We start from the raw sequence: 16,498 nt of genomic DNA on the forward strand, positions 1-16,498 counted from the left end.
TGACTTCTGCCAGTCAGGGGAGATTTAAGATTTGCTGAAGCTCATTTATACTTAGCCAATCAGAGAAGGTCTTTCAGGATTGGCTGGAGATGTTTTTACATGTATGTTTTGGTTTAAATTTTGTTGTAAATAGAAACTACTTTAAGTGCTTATCACAAAACCAATTGATTGGTAGGAAGTAGTGTTTTGTGCATGGCTATCAGCAATACTATATTGAAGAGATGAAGACAAGCTATGAAGATTATATAATTTTTGGTGGAAGTTTGCTAGGGTCTCACTGTGGAAAGCACCAGAGTGCCCAGTGTGAACCCATGTGGTGGGGTAGGCAACCACTATACCTTTTCACTTTTGTTCCTGAAATAAAACAGCAAATGTCAAGGTGAAAGGAGAGTGCTTACCACTGCACCACCCAGCCACCTAAATTAAATATACAATTATAATTAGTTTAAGTGTGTATTTCATTTCCTTTCTGTGAAACTAGAGCAATGGGGCTTACAACCCACAAGTAATCAGCACTGTGGGACAGGAAATGAAAGCATTTTCTACAAGTTATCTTAACTTTCTACATTACCTGTTATAAGTAGTTTTTGACTTTTTGTTTTGATTTTTTAAAAACAAGTGAGTTATGGAAAAGTTTGGAAGTTATGACATTTTTATACCAAAACATTATTGTGAGAGAAATAGCTATCACTGTTATTGGGAACTACTTCTTATATACTGAACAATCTTCATATAGAATAACACTGGACAAAAAGGACTATTAATTGCTAAGGTGAATATTTGAATGGCATGTCATGGAATATGTCCTCAATGAGAAAAAATTCAGAACAGAAAAAGACACATTTATCTTCAGACTGTAGAACGTTTGATATGAAATGTCAAACCTTTTTATATAGGTTGTTCGTATTTGGAGGGGAAAAACACTATATGGTCCCATTCAATTTGAAGCTATCTTTGAATTAGTGTTTCCCTGTATATAGGGTTTCATGTTTACTGGCCCTACATGTATGTACAGATTCTATCAATACAAACCAAAGAGATCTTCAAGAATTATCTCCCTTGGGGAATTTTTGCCTGTTTAGAAGAATTAGCAAAGCCTATAATGAACTACAATTTTCTTTATTGAAATCTGTTGTGCTTTAGAGTAAATGTATAATATCCATAATTCTATACAATTTTTAAGGCTTAAAAATGTTTAAATCTTAGTGGAAAGATCTTTAGCTCTGTAAATACTGTTCTTCAGACCTCATTTTCAAAAACTTTCAGTATTTGACTGAAAATTTCTCCATGGATAAGTGTAACTAGAAATGAGAAAAATTTTCTTCTTATGAAGGAATCATAATAGCTTAGTTAGTTAAGCAACCTCTGGTAAGGATCTAAGGTTCGTTTTCAACACTTCCTAACTGTAGCAGTTAATTTTTCCTAGGAAGCTGATCATGAGAAAGGTTGTGTTCTTGAGCAAGACTTTTTAGCCCAACTGCTCTGGATGGTGTGCCATGGGCCTCGTTTGTGCAGTGATGTAGCCACTGGTTTTTTGCTTCTAAAAGACCCTAGCCACAGTTTCATGAATTTTCCTCAATCTAACACTACCCTTAGTTACAGTTAAGACAATTTTCTAAGTTTTTCCTTATCTTAGGTAATGGTAATTAAGGTTTTTTATATTAAGTAAAATTAGATAGTCTATCCTATGTAAGTTTTAGCATTTCCTCTTGTTACAAAGATCTGTGAATCAAGGGTGAAACCTTTGTGAACAGTGAACATTATGACCACCTAGATTTCTCTGTTAATACATTATTTCCAAGGTTTTCTGTGTCTTATTCAGTATTTCAGTTATAAAATCAATTTTCTTGCAAAGAAATTTGGAATAAAAATGTCTAGATCAACATATTCACTTGATGTCACATGTTTATTAATGATATAGAATGCATATCAGTAGCAAGTTGACCTTTATCCTATGTATATGATCCTTGACACAATATGTTAATGACATATGATACACTGACAGGGAATGTTTTTTGATATTGGGCTCACGAATTTAGAGGCTCTAAGTCTGTTTTTGAAGTGCTTTCTACATCAGTAGTCTGTAAGATAAAGAATGCTAAACGTTAATTATTTTTTAGTTTGTTTTGTACACATGACAATTGATTGTAAAGTCCATGAATTACATGCAAGGAACTTCATTGATAAAACCATAATATCATGGCTTTGATATTCCATTTATTTGGAAGAAAAAAGCTAATGTAGATATTTGGAATGGAGTGGTCATGTTAACTGAGTCTGGAGTGAATGAAGAGATGAGTGACAACCATGGTGTTACCGTAGAAACAGCATCTTCTATGCAGACTGGTTAAGAGGTGTAAGTGTTTATAATGAGTGAGTTTAAATGTTTACAGATTTTATTGTGAGTGAAGACATGTAAATAAAATCTTTATATGATCTTTAATGGTTTTCTTTATTACAAAACAAATATCACATTATGATGCTACACTGTAAAGCTATTTGTGATATAATATCATGAATATGTTAGTGCTATGTCTTTTGCATAAAACAAATGTAACACAACAAGGCGTGAACTCTTGCTTCATATTTGATAACATAGTTTATTAACAGCATCAAAGTTCTATATACAAACGCATCGTGATCGTATAGTGTCTTCTGTTACAATGGCCTAGTAATCTCTGTAAGTTAATCAAGTACAACTTTCTAATGTCTGACATTACTGGCCTCTTGCTGTCGTCTGTCCCGAGGCACCATCATAGGCACTCAGGGTTTCTCATCACTGCCCAACTCTTAGCTGGTACTGATAACTCCCCAGCTCCCAACTCGTACCTTACTCGACTCTCTTCTTACTCTTCTCCACTCACCCCTCTGTACTATAAAACCCTGTCTTTTATCCTCTCTGTAAACTAGATATATCCAATCACTAACTGCCCCGTGTGTCGGGTACCTGATTATCTTGTGTTAGTGTTACCTAACCCTATCGAGATGTTTACTTGAGATCCTTATGGTATAATTCTAATCTGTTCGGTAATTCTCTCTTCCAGCTTGTACCTCTCCTATCAATAGTCTACCGGCAAGACTATTGATAATGTGAGATAGCACACCCGTAACGTTAATCCTCCCCCACGATAACATTGCCCTATTCCCGAACATGAATATACAGGTTTCTAACATAACATTACTTCTAAAACCAAATAACCCCAATAATTATTAGAAGTCAATTAGTCCATTACATAATCAGTTAAATGCCCATGACTGTTACACAAAGAATATTTCGAAAGTGAGAATGTAAACGTGTGTGATAGAAAAAAGTTACTTTCTTATAAAGACAGACCTATTAATAAGCTGATGGATAACATTCCAGACAGAAAGGAGATTCACAAGAAGGAAATAATCAGGATGTCTTTGTTCACCCATTGGTTGAATGTCCAGGTGTTGTACTAGCATTTTTAAAAGCATAAATACATGTAAATAGCAACAGCACTGAAAAGCTCCGATTTATGGACACATAAAAAGGTATAGAATAAGATGATTTATATCTGAAAAACATCTATGACACTGTCAAATGATGGCAGTATTGTCTGTTTTAGATACACGGAACATCTATAACACTGTCAAATGATGGCAGTATTGTCTGTTATAGATACACGGAACATCTATAACACTGTAAAATGATGGCAGTAATGTCTGTTATAGATACACGGAACATCTATAACACTAAAATGGTGGCAGTAATGTCTGTTGTAGATACACGGAACATCTATAACACTGTAAAATGATGGCAGTATTGTCTGTTATAGATACACGGAACATCTATGACACTGTAAAATGATGGCAGTAATGTCTGTTATAGATACACGGAACATCTATAACACTGTAAAATGATGGCAGTATTGTCTGTTATAGATACACGGAACATCTATGACACTGTAAAATGATGGCAGTAATGTCTGTTATAGATACACGGAACATCTATAACACTGTAAAATGATGGCAGTAATGTCTGTTATAGATACACGGAACATCTATAACACTGTAAAATGATGGCAGTAATGTCTGTTGTAGATACACGGAACATCTATGACACTGTAAAATGATAGCAGTATTGTCTGTTATAGATACACGGAACATCTATGACACTGTAAAATGATGGCAGTATTGTCTGTTATAGATACACGGAACATCTATAACACTGTAAAATGATGGCAGTAATGTCTGTTATAGATACACGGAACATCTATAACACTAAAATGATGGCAGTATTGTCTGTTATAGATACACGGAACATCTATAACACTGTAAAATGACGGCAGTAATGTCTGTCATAGATACACGGAACATCTATAACACTGTAAAATGATGGAACATCTATAACACTGTAAAATGATGGCAGTAATGTCTGTCATAGATACACGGAACATCTATAACACTGTAAAATGATGGCAGTAATGTCTGTCATAGATACACGAAACATCTATAACACTGTAAAATGATGGCAGTATTGTCTGTCATAGATACACGGAACATCTATAACACTGTAAAATGATGGCAGTAATGTCTGTCATAGATACACGGAACATCTATAACACTGTTAAATGATGGCAGTAATGTCTGTCATAGATACACGGAACATCCATAACACTGTAAAAGGATGGCAGTAATGTCTGTCATAGATACACGGAACATCTATAACACTGTAAAATGATGGCAGTAATGTCTGTTATAGATACACGGAACATCTATAACACTGTAAAATGATGGCAGTAATGTCTGTTATAGATACACGGAACATCTATAACACTGTAAAATGATGGCAGTAATGTCAGTTATAGATACACGGAACATCTATAACACTGTAAAATGATGGCAGTAATGTCTGTTATAGATACACGGAACATCTATAACACTGTAAAATGATGGCAGTAATGTCAGTTATAGATACACGGAACATCTATAACACTGTCAAATGATGGCAGTAATGTCTGTTATAGATACACGGAACATCTATAACACTGTAAAATGATGGCACCATTCTAAGTCATCCATTTTCATAATAATAAATAATAAATTGTTCATAACATTTTTTCATAATGTTAAACTTTGAGCACATTTCTACCATTCTGCAACAATGTTTCGGACCATTGAAGAAACCAAGATATATTCAAAATCTTCAAAAAAAACTGTTCGGGGTAAAAAACCATCCGCTGCTAGAAATTGAACAACATCACATCATTCCCGATGAGCTCCATCTGCTTATGAGAGTGTTTGACGTCCTATTAAGAAATCTTATAGATGACGTTGTGGGGTCAGTTTTAATGTATGGTCAACAAAATACGGGAAAGGGGAATTAGAGTGGTCGTCACTAACTGGGGTGGATGTGAAAAAAGTTGTTTTAGTTAGTTTTTTTAGTTTAAACATATTTTATTGCCAAAATAAATTTGAACAAGGGAATTGGGCACAAGTTATTACAACTTATTGGAGCCCTCTCCCAACATACATTTTCAAATACATGTTTATAAAGAGATAGGCTTAAACATAAATTATACATATTAAGCATTCACACACAGACATAAATACATCATCGTATAAGAATCTTTTAAAACCTTTTGCTGTATTTAATGAAATTTTGCACATGTGTAAAGACAAAATGGTTTAGGTCCTCAGAAAGATCGTTATTACCAAATAAAAGAAGCTCTAAATTCAAATCTACTTCTAACTCAGCCAGATTTTGAAACAAAATGTGTCTTTGATTTCTGAAAGTTTGACACTCGAAGAAGAAGTGAAAGGCATTCTCACAAGGATGTCCACAGGAGCACACTGGATTTTCAGCAAGATTTACTCGATAAAGATCGTATTTAAGGGAACTACAACTGTGTCTAAGTTTAGTGTGTATTATGTTTAACTTCCGTTCACCATAACTAAAATAGATAGGTGGGGATTGTTGTGTATTTAATGTAAGTGAGGTTTTAAACAAATTTATGGAAGGCAGTGACCGTACAGAGAAATCTAACAAATTCCAGCTACGAAGTGTAGAAGGTATAAAAGAGAGGTTTGTAAGAGAAAGCCCAAATAGAGGAACTCTATAATCATTGTTATTTCTAAGATTGTATCGGTTATTATCTGCAACAATAGGTGGCAAGAGATCGTTTAAATAATGTGGAGTTAGCTTGTTATGCATTTTAAATAAAAGTTGAAGTTTTCTTCGTTTTCGACGATTCGAAAGTGTATCTAAACCAGTTTCAAAATGTAAATTTTCTATACGTGCATAAGAAGGAAGGCCAGTTATAATACGAGCAGCTTCTCTTTGGGCTTTCTCTAATTTATCTGATTCAGTATTAGTGCAGCCGTCCCACAATTCACACGCATACTCTAAAATTGGTAAAATAAAAGCTTTGTAAATTTTTAGGAGACTATTTCTATTTAACAAATATTTCAACCTTCTTAAAACATTGATTTTCTTCATAACAGACATATATGTAGCATTGATATGATCCCCCCATTTTGCGCTAGAATTAAAATTTACCCCCAAATGCCTGTCTTTCCCATCTAACTTCAGTTTTAGCCCAAAAGTTTAAAGAATCAAGATCCCTATTTAAGACAGTTTGGATTTCAAGACATGACGAGGAAGACTTTAATAAAGAAGTGTCGTCTGCAAAAAGGCGAGCAGATGATTCAAGCACATCGGCAATATCATTTATGTATATAAGAAACAAATATGGTCCAAGAATGGAACCTTGAGGAACCCCTGCTGAGTTTGAACCCAATTGAGAACAAACACTATTTAGGAAAACTTTCTGCTGCCTATTAAATACATAGTTTTCTAGCCACATAAATAGCTCACCACAAAGTCCGTACGATTTTAGTTTTACCATCAAACCGTTATGCCAAACACGATCGAATGCTTTAGAAATATCACAGAAAACCATACATACATGTTTTTTCTCTTCAAGAGCAATACAAATATTGTGATAAATTTCAATGAGCTGATATACAGTAGAATGCGCATGCATAAAGCCAGACTGGTGTTTATAAAACAATGAATTTTCAACGAAATAATTATGTAAATGTTTGAAAATAACACGCTCAAAGACTTTTCCAACAGTAGATAGAAGAGAAATCGGTCTATAGTTAGAGGGAGAATGCCTGTCACCTTTTTTAAACAGTGGCATAACTTTTGCTACTTTCCGATTGGCTGGAAATATGCCTGACGATAAAGACATGTTAAAAATAATTTCAAGTGGAATACAAACAGTTTGTGATGTATTTCTTAACATATGATGACTTATTCAATCCTCACCCGAGGCCTTTCCGAGCTTCAATATCTGTAAAACATCACGGATTTCATTTCTATTTACTCTTACAGAACTAAACGTTTTATTGGTTTTAGACTCAACTACAGGAACTGCAGTGTTTCTATCATCGACTTGTGTAATATTACAAAAATATTCATTTAATAAGTTAGCTTTGTCTTCATCATTAGTAACAACATTATTAGTATGAGGATCTACAAGAGAAGGAATAGATTGTGAAGTTCCAGTTGAATTCATTAACCTTTTAATAAGTCTCCAATAAGATTTTGGATCAGACGACACAAATTCTTCAATTATACCATGAACATTCTCATAAAATAATAAACGGGCGTGTTTTTTCATGTTGTTAACCTTATTTCGTTGAGACTTAAATTTATTAACATCCGAAAGGCGCTTGGTTGACCTCGCGATTTTATGTAACATATCACGAATTCTCAAATTTTTCCTTAATTCAGAGGTCATCCAAGGTTTATCATTAGGTCTAATAGTGACCACTTTAGATGGAATGCATGAATTCGCAAAATCTAAAAAAATATCAGTAAAACGTTTACAAGCAATATCAATTGTGTTACAATCAAGGAAAAGATCATTCCAATTATAATTAGAAATAAGATTATTAAACGTTCGGAAATCAGCCCTTTTATACATCCAGATTTTACGCTTATAAATAGATCTAAAAGCACATGGAAGGTTAATGCAAGCAGTACAGCTATCATGATCACTGAAGGATTTATCAACTGGTATTATAGAAGAATCAATACAAGAAATAGACTGAGTTAAGAGAATGGGATCCAGAAGGCTGGATCGAGTTGGTCCAGTACGAGTTGGTTCGTTTATGACATTAATCATACTAAAAGAACTTATAATTTCGAAAAGATAATGGTTAGGAGATGCAGTTAATAAGTCGACATTTAAATCATCAGTTACTATTATATTTGGTGTTATGTCTAAAGCATTACTAATAGATGTACGCACATTGTCCCAAAAGGGTAACACAGAATTTTCTGGTCTATATGCTGTACCTATGATGAAAGACGAATTGGTTAGTGTGATTTTAATCCAAATTACCTCATCCCCAGGAAATTCTAACTCCGGTAAGCGGTTTACTTTTAGAAGATCGTTTATGTAGACCAGAACACCTCCACCAGCAAAATTCCTATCAAGTCGAAAAGGTTCATGAAATCCAGCTATAAGTAAATCATCTGTAGGTATCTGATCATCTAAATGGGTTTCTGTTAGACATACAATATCATACTCACCTGCTATATCTTCTACATAATCAAGTTTATTCCTAACACTTCTGATATTAAGGTGAAAAATCGAAAGCTCGTTAAGGCCCGGGCCAGGATTGGATTCAATGTCCATATGTTGCAATAAAAGTAGCAACAAGATTACTGAAAATTCAAAATTTTGAAAACAGGAGAGCAATAATTTATTTAAACTATAGATTGACCAAGAAAGATAAAGACGACCACAGTCGAACATGCTTAAAATTAACCTGAGATTTAATGATAAAAATAGAAGTGATTTCATAACGCATTTACCGTAGACCTTTGAATAGAAGATACCGATCGCTATTCTGTGACACATGTAAGAATCACCCATTATCAAATAAACCGAGACGTAAGTTTACAAAATAGCGAAACGGTATCGTACATAGTAGACAGTGTGAAAACCAGCAAAAGGTTTTGTTTATCTGCGTAAATGAGAAGAAATGAGCAAAAAAAGCCCCGATGTGAGCATACAAAAATGAAAAATTACACTTAAAAAAATGCAATAAGCCGGATAATCAAAGTCACGTGAAGCAATGAGATAATCGACATGTAGACATGTAGACACAGGCAGACAGTCATACAGTGGTTAACATAATAAAACATAACATATGTACAATAATGATAGTAACTTGTAGTACGAGTCATGACAGAACGATGTGGTACATCGTGATTCTGTGAGAACATCAAAGAAAATGAGAGATTACGATACTATTGTAAATAGAAACGAAATTGGATACTAAAAGATTGGTAAGGTATGCTGACATTGATTATTTGTTCATGTACTTGAGAAGACGATGTTCAGGCAGGTATGAATTATATACATGTATTCAGTAATATATGAATAATATCCAATATTTTTACTCTCAACGACCTTCCTCATGCAAAATATACTTGCAGTCATATAAATTTGAAAAGTGTTTACATATAAGCACAGAGATATATACAAATATTCACACATGTGTGTGTATAATTGCACACATACACGATACCCGTTTATGCTGTAAAGTGCTTTAATTACGCGGTGTCAAAAAAACTTGACCCGTGAACACAATTTCGCCGGAGATTTGAAATTCGCGCACTGATAGAAAATCACGCATATACATGTAGTGAAATGTAACGTCCGCGAAATAAAAACGCTTTACGGTATACACACACACACCTTCTCTCGCTCACACACATACATCCATCACACTCACACACACCCTCACACACACGTGCACGCATATATACACATGTTCACGCGCACAGACATACGTGACAACTCACGCACGCATTAACGTAGACACCTGCGAATGCACATGTGTACGTTTACAAACGCACAGACACACCACCACCACCACACGCACACACCTCAAGAACACATACTCGCACACATTCACACACCCACCCTCACACATCATCACACACACACCACCACACGCACGTGTACACACACAGGCAAATACAATACTATAAGGTTTTACAATATATACATATAGACACATATATATACACAATTATCACATATGTATGTACAAATAGCACGCACGCGCAAACTTCTTTAATATAGTTGTATACACATGCACTTATACTAATTTATCCGCTCGCTCATCTAAACATCACGCACGTATTCACACGATCATGCACGCACATAGTGCACAAACATGTACAAAGCAGATATAACAGTTGCTTGTATGTTGCTAGATGTCAGCATATTGTTATATTTACAATTATTACAAATCCGTATACATTTTTGTGTATTCTGTTTCAACTTACACACAACACGTTTCATATCAAGTTGGTAAATATACATAGTTGCAAAACATTGTTTTCATTTGTAATGGACACATTGAGCATGAAAATATGTACATGCATAAGTTTTGTACAAGTTTACGATAAATGATCTACAGTAGAACAGTGAAACCGACATGGAACTTTCAGGAACACTGACGGCTGTATCAGTGATAGAAAACAATGATTACAAGGGTAAGTACGCAGGAACATGTACACAAATCTCAAGCATGTAACTAAAGTATATGATTTAGTACAATCGAAACTCACTAAGGTAAAATGTCAATGTTGTGAGCTTCAATTGATTTAAGTATTTTATTCAAACATTTTTAACATACTATATATGTCACAGACAGTTCGTATCAATGGTACATACACTAATGTATGGCAAAGTTTGGTTATCGATCTCAACACAGAAATTGATTAAAAGGTATACAGTTCTCACAGCTCACATTACACAACCTGTCCTTAGCTCATCACGTGACACTTTTGAAAAAAGTTGTTCAACATATTCCAGAGAAACTTTGCTTTGTTGTTCATAACAATACACTGGACCAAACCATTTGTATCTGGCGTGGGTTTTTGGAACTGCTGAGCTATCTTTGTTCGAAAGAATGTGAACTTAAGACAGCTGACTACACCTTTATCAAATGCAAAGCATGGGCAGACTCCTTCCTCGCTTTAAGCAGAGTTAGAAAAGGGTACCAACCAGAAAACATCACCCCCTATATGCATTGTTTGCTGTACCACGTTCCCCATTTCGTGTCAAAATTCGGGTCATTAAAAAAATTTAGCGGACAAAGTGTCGAAAAAACACATGACGACATCAAACGAATTTATCATCAAAAAACAAAGTTGACCCCACTGTAGATGCTCTTAAAGTTGGAAAACGTATGGAAATGTGTAGCAAAATGCAAAGGTTGCCCAGATGTTATGAGATAAGGAACGCTGATTACTGGGAAAGGGATATTTTTGACAGGAGAAGAAAGAAAAAAACCAAAATTTTGGAAGAAATTCAAAGCAAAACAAACATCCCCGAGAAATGGGAAAAAAGTACTTCTGACGAATTAAATGAAATGTCTGTTTCGGAAATTTATGTTAAATTAACAGACTTGGGCATCAAAACAAAACTTCGAAAAAAAGAAAAACTGATAGATTTATTCTTGGAGAATGTACGGAGACATATTGACTGAAATACACACTACGGTTTCAGGATCACAATGGATTTTTTTGCTGTGTCGTTATATTTATTACACTTTTTAATCGCCACCGACATAAATTTGAAACTTTGATTTATGTGTACATTTTGTATTGTATTCTTAAAGCTCTATTTATTTTCATGTATGTATTTCTACAGTCAACTTCATTGTTAGCATTGTACCAATGATAAAATATTTCTTGATAAGACAGAAATAAAAATAAAATATATACAATAATAATAATAATTTAATGTTGTTATTCTGTAAAGGAAATAAAAGGTCAAGTATGTTTATCACAGTCTGATTTTGGTCCTATGTATAGAATGTACAGGTAACATGATTATCCCGACTTGCCCCCAGTTGGGATTTAAGGTGCAGTAATAGTTATCTCCCTTAAACAGGCAAAATTGCTGGTAATGATTGGTTTCCATTGTATCACTAGAATGTTTGAAAAAGCAATAATCATTTACTCATGTTACAAGTAATATTTTCCTCAAAAAACTGATTGGGTCGAAGGCACGATGACTGCCATAGAGACAGTATCACTGATTGTTACGAAATTTTATGTCACATCTCTGCTTGGATATTGGTTCTTTTGAAGGATAAACAACCGCGTTCGTACACTCTAATGTATTGCTATTTGTTACGAAGTTTCTTGTCAAATCCTGACATGGATATTGGTTTTGTTGAAGCGTAGGTCTCCGCTTTCTTACACACTCTACAGTATCGATGTTTATTGCGAAGCTGATTTTTAGAAAATTCATCGACCGGAAACAAACGGAGGCAGCCGATACACTTAGTTGTCGCTTCCGGAAACTCGAATGCATCTCCAGGTTCTGGTATTATGTCAAGTGGCAGGAAAGCATGAGTTTCATATATCCCATACACTCTCTTTGTCAAGCAACGGAAGGTGTCGGCGTAGCGATCTGAGGCGATGCGCAGACGACACTTATTTTTTCCCTTACCTTTCAGCTTCTCGTACAAAATAAATAAGGCAGAAGTGTCCACACAACAGTACTTCTTCAGATTTTCTGATAGTGGTCTTGTCTTCCATACATGGCTATCACCAATCACCTGTCTCTGACATCTTAATTTTGATTCAACCATTGTCTGATCTTTAACATATACTTCAATACACTTCCTAATTCCATTCAATAGTTGCACCTCCCCAGTCCTTGAACATCGCCTGGATCCTTCCTCAATTTCGAACACTTTTCTTCTCCTGTACATGACTTCCAGGAGTTGGACATCCAGAACGCCCGATAACTGCACTTTCTGCTGATGCCAAAGATTATCCGCATCACGACGGCAATCGAACATGAGTTTCTCTTTCGTTTCGTCCTCGAGAATAGCACGAAGACCATTGTCGAAAACATTCTCTTGCAATTTTTGAACGTCAAAGATGAAGACTTGAATTGGTGTTGCTACGACGATAATGGTCAAATCCCCCGACCTTCCTCCTCCTAACTTATGTCCCTTACAATCTACTGCCAGTAGATCATGGCGTCTTATTTCTGTGAGGGCGACGGTTACATCGGCCATATTGTCTACAAACATATAGTTTGCACCTGTTGACTTAGACATCTGTTTTGCGCACGCCATTTGTCGAACCTCAAAATAAAATTGAAAATAGATCAATCATATTTCCGCTGTAATTTTACCTGGTCTTCTCAACGGGCAAGCACGTGACACGAATTCCTGTCCCTACAGTCAGTATTAACGTGGCAGTGTCAATTTTACTTTTATCTATTTATATATATTTTTATAAATGTACATGTCCAACCGGTTTGTTTTGTCAGTGTATGTTCTAAGAATTTCTCACCTGTGTTTTGTTATGTAAATGTCTTGTCACGTGATTACACGCTTGTTCGTGCACCTGTATGTTCTGTATCGTTATTCACGCGCTGGACAGAGACATGGACAGTCGCAATTATATGTAGCTACGTACGGACGACTGTGGTGGCAAATATACATTTTAAAATAGTAAGTATTTGAAATATCATTTAATTATTTTAAAGGATAATGTTAGTTAACTTTTACAGAATTAGTATTTTCGTATTTATTGAAATATTTGAAGAAATTGAAATATCTCTTTGTGGTTTTTCACTTTTTTTATGATTATTCCTTTTGTAATGGGAATAATATTTTTTGCAGAATTATCTTAAAGAAATTTATTACAAATATAGTTGATTACGTTTTGTTGTTTTTCTTTCAACAGAACCATAGATCATTTTATTGTAAAAAAGATGTTATATCTTGAGACCCCTGTCAGATTGATAGGGTAGGTATATTATGCATATATATTATTTAACTATTTACTACATCTGTGTAATACAAATGGTAAATCCTATAGTTTATCATGTGTTGGCATTGGATGTATATATTTTGATGAATTCGTAAAGTTTAGTGTAACCGTTACGGGAAATATAAATATGTGTAAAAAAGTAAAGTTGACTCCATGTCCAGAAAAGCGTCTCAGGAGCTCCAACACACCCAATGGTGACAGCGCAGAGCGCCCACAGGCCCGCGCTCGCACAACGTCTCCGACTTATTATCAATCACTGGAATTTGAAAGACCTGACTCAGCAACACGACCTCGGGACTGTCGTACTCAGCAGCCTGATCCTAGTACCGCGCCATCGCGTCCAAGTCCGCGCGCACCGCACAGTAGTGATGGAGTCGCAACTTCGCACCAGTACGACCAACCTCCGGAAGTGACAAGAGACCACATACGGATGCGACCACGAGATGGACCGGCACAGCCCCTTGATCAGCATGCTGCGTCTCGGCATCAAGAATCGCGGGGTCGTAACGATTTCGCGATGCCTTCGTCCAGTAGATGGCGTGGGAATAATTGGAGGGCCTCATCGCAATCAAGAGGAAGAGGTACGGACTATCGCGGCGATTCGGCCGGGTGAGGCTCGCGTAACCAACGAGGTAGATAGGAAATCGGGGAGAGTGTGACAATTATATCGTGGAACGTATGTAGATCGCTCAAGGAAAAATTGACTGAAAGTAGTTTTTTGGATATTATTTGTAGTCATGATATAATTTGTCTTTATGAATGCTGGGTAAAAGAAGATGACGACATACAGTTACCTAATTATACAACACACGTTGTACCTAGAATAGAAAGTAAAGGTGGGGCATTGTAATATTTTATAAGAATGATTTAAAACCCAATTGTACTATTGTCAAAAATGTAACCGAAAGTATAGTAATAATGAAATTATCGCAATGTTTGTCATTTGATGGTAAAGACACGTATATTTTTATAAATTATTTCCCACCGATCAAAAGCACTTACTATGATACACATGAAGTAGATCTCTTTAGTATGTTAGAAGACAGTATATCGTCATATTCAAATAATAATACTAATCATATATTAGCCATTGGTGATTTTAATGGCCGTACAGGTGAATTAGACGATTTTATTGCTGCCGACCATCTTGGTAATGTTGCAAGCAATTCACTCTCAAATATTATTACTTACCTGTGAACAATGAACTATGTAAACGTAACAGTATGGACCCTACAGTGAACCAATTTGGTAGATACTTAATTACCTTATGCAAAACCACTGGTTTACGTATAGTAAATGGGCGTCATTTAGATGACCCTCCAGGTAATATCACGTTTTATAGCGCGAGAGGTTCGAGTCTAATTGACTATGTTTTAACCTATGAATCTTTTTTTGAGAATATTGAAAGCTTTCAAACTGGTGTGTTCAATACGTATTCTGACCACTGTCCGGTTAGTTTCTCTATTAGAGTAAGAAAACGGAAGTTGGAAAATGACGATTGTCATGGGAGATCGGATATGGGTGTGAAAGTTGAGAATATTAAGTGGAAGGAGGAAAATGTTGATGAAGTTGTAAAAACAGTAGAAAACAGTATTCACGACTTATTAAATATTTGTGTCAATGTTGATCCCAGTCGAGAAAGTGTAAATAGCTCCGTTGATGAATTTTCAAACTTGTTAAATAGTTTAATTAAACCTTTTTGTACATGTACGGTTATTAAAAATCCTAGTGATGTAAATATTTTTTTATTGAAAGAAGACAAACCATGGTTTAATGATACATGTAAAAGATTGCACAGAGATTATAAAAATGCTTTGCATGTTTTTAATAATAATAAGAACGACGAGAATCGACAAAGTTTAATTATAAAGAAAAAGAGGTATAAAAAGCAAGAGTATAAACTCAAAAAGGAATACAAATGCCACCAGGGTAACATGTTGAATTATAATCTAAAAGTAGAAAAAGGCCGATATCAAAATATATCAAGAAATTTAAGAATATGTTCTAATTGTGATTTGAATGATATCGAAGACGAATTCCATTTTATATTGAAATGTCCCTGTTATTCGAACTTCAGAAGAAAATTTATGAAAAGATACTATTATAAAAAAACCTAGTATGTTTAAATTGATAGAATTCTTAAATGCAAACAATACAAACGAAATAACAAACTTGTCTAAATATATTAAGGCAGCTTACGTTTTAAGAGAAAACCGCAATTGTAGCCTAGTTTACTCTCTCCGGGTTTGTGTTGTTTCTGTGTTTTTTGTATATTGTTATATGTTTGTAAATCGTCTATGTGTTGTTTGCTTTAACCAATGAGTCACACGACTCAAGGTAATAAAGAACTTGAACTTGCCTAGTGTATAACGTACAGTGCGTAGTTTGTAATATGTCTTATACATGAACTTATATGTTTTATTTGTGTTATTGTAGGGTCTTTTGGTGAGTCTAAATAAATGTATGAAAGGAATGAATCCAGCGTTGTTTTATAAAACACTGTAGCATTGGAACCCGGCTACATTAATACTGTAAATATATAATATAGTTTAAATGCAGTACAGTACATCAATGGGACTGAGATAAATATTGGGGCATCCTACTGAGTTTATCTCATTAACATATAAACAGTTCAAATAA

The 16,498-nt window shown here is 34.9% G+C and overlaps 1 protein-coding gene across 1 annotated transcript; it reads right to left on the minus strand.

Moving 5' to 3' along the window:
- Window positions 1-12,189: 12,189 nt before the first annotated feature.
- On the minus strand, window positions 12,190-13,155 carry LOC132552765 (piRNA biogenesis protein EXD1-like). The gene has a single exon (XM_060216952.1). The coding sequence runs from the start codon at window positions 13,153-13,155 to the stop codon at window positions 12,190-12,192; it is 966 nt and encodes a 321-aa protein (XP_060072935.1).
- Window positions 13,156-16,498: the final 3,343 nt, after the last annotated feature.

Source organism: Ylistrum balloti, unplaced genomic scaffold (genome assembly GCF_031769215.1).
Source record: "Ylistrum balloti isolate Yb309-2 unplaced genomic scaffold, AGI_CSIRO_Ybal_v1 Utg370278, whole genome shotgun sequence".
Classification (NCBI taxonomy): Eukaryota; Metazoa; Mollusca; class Bivalvia; order Pectinida; family Pectinidae; genus Ylistrum; species Ylistrum balloti.

Excerpts from the sequence above, each read along its gene's own strand:
- LOC132552765 (XM_060216952.1), bottom strand. The coding sequence starts at position 13,155 with ATGGCGTGCGCAAAACAGATGTCTAAGTCAACAGGTGCAAACTATATG.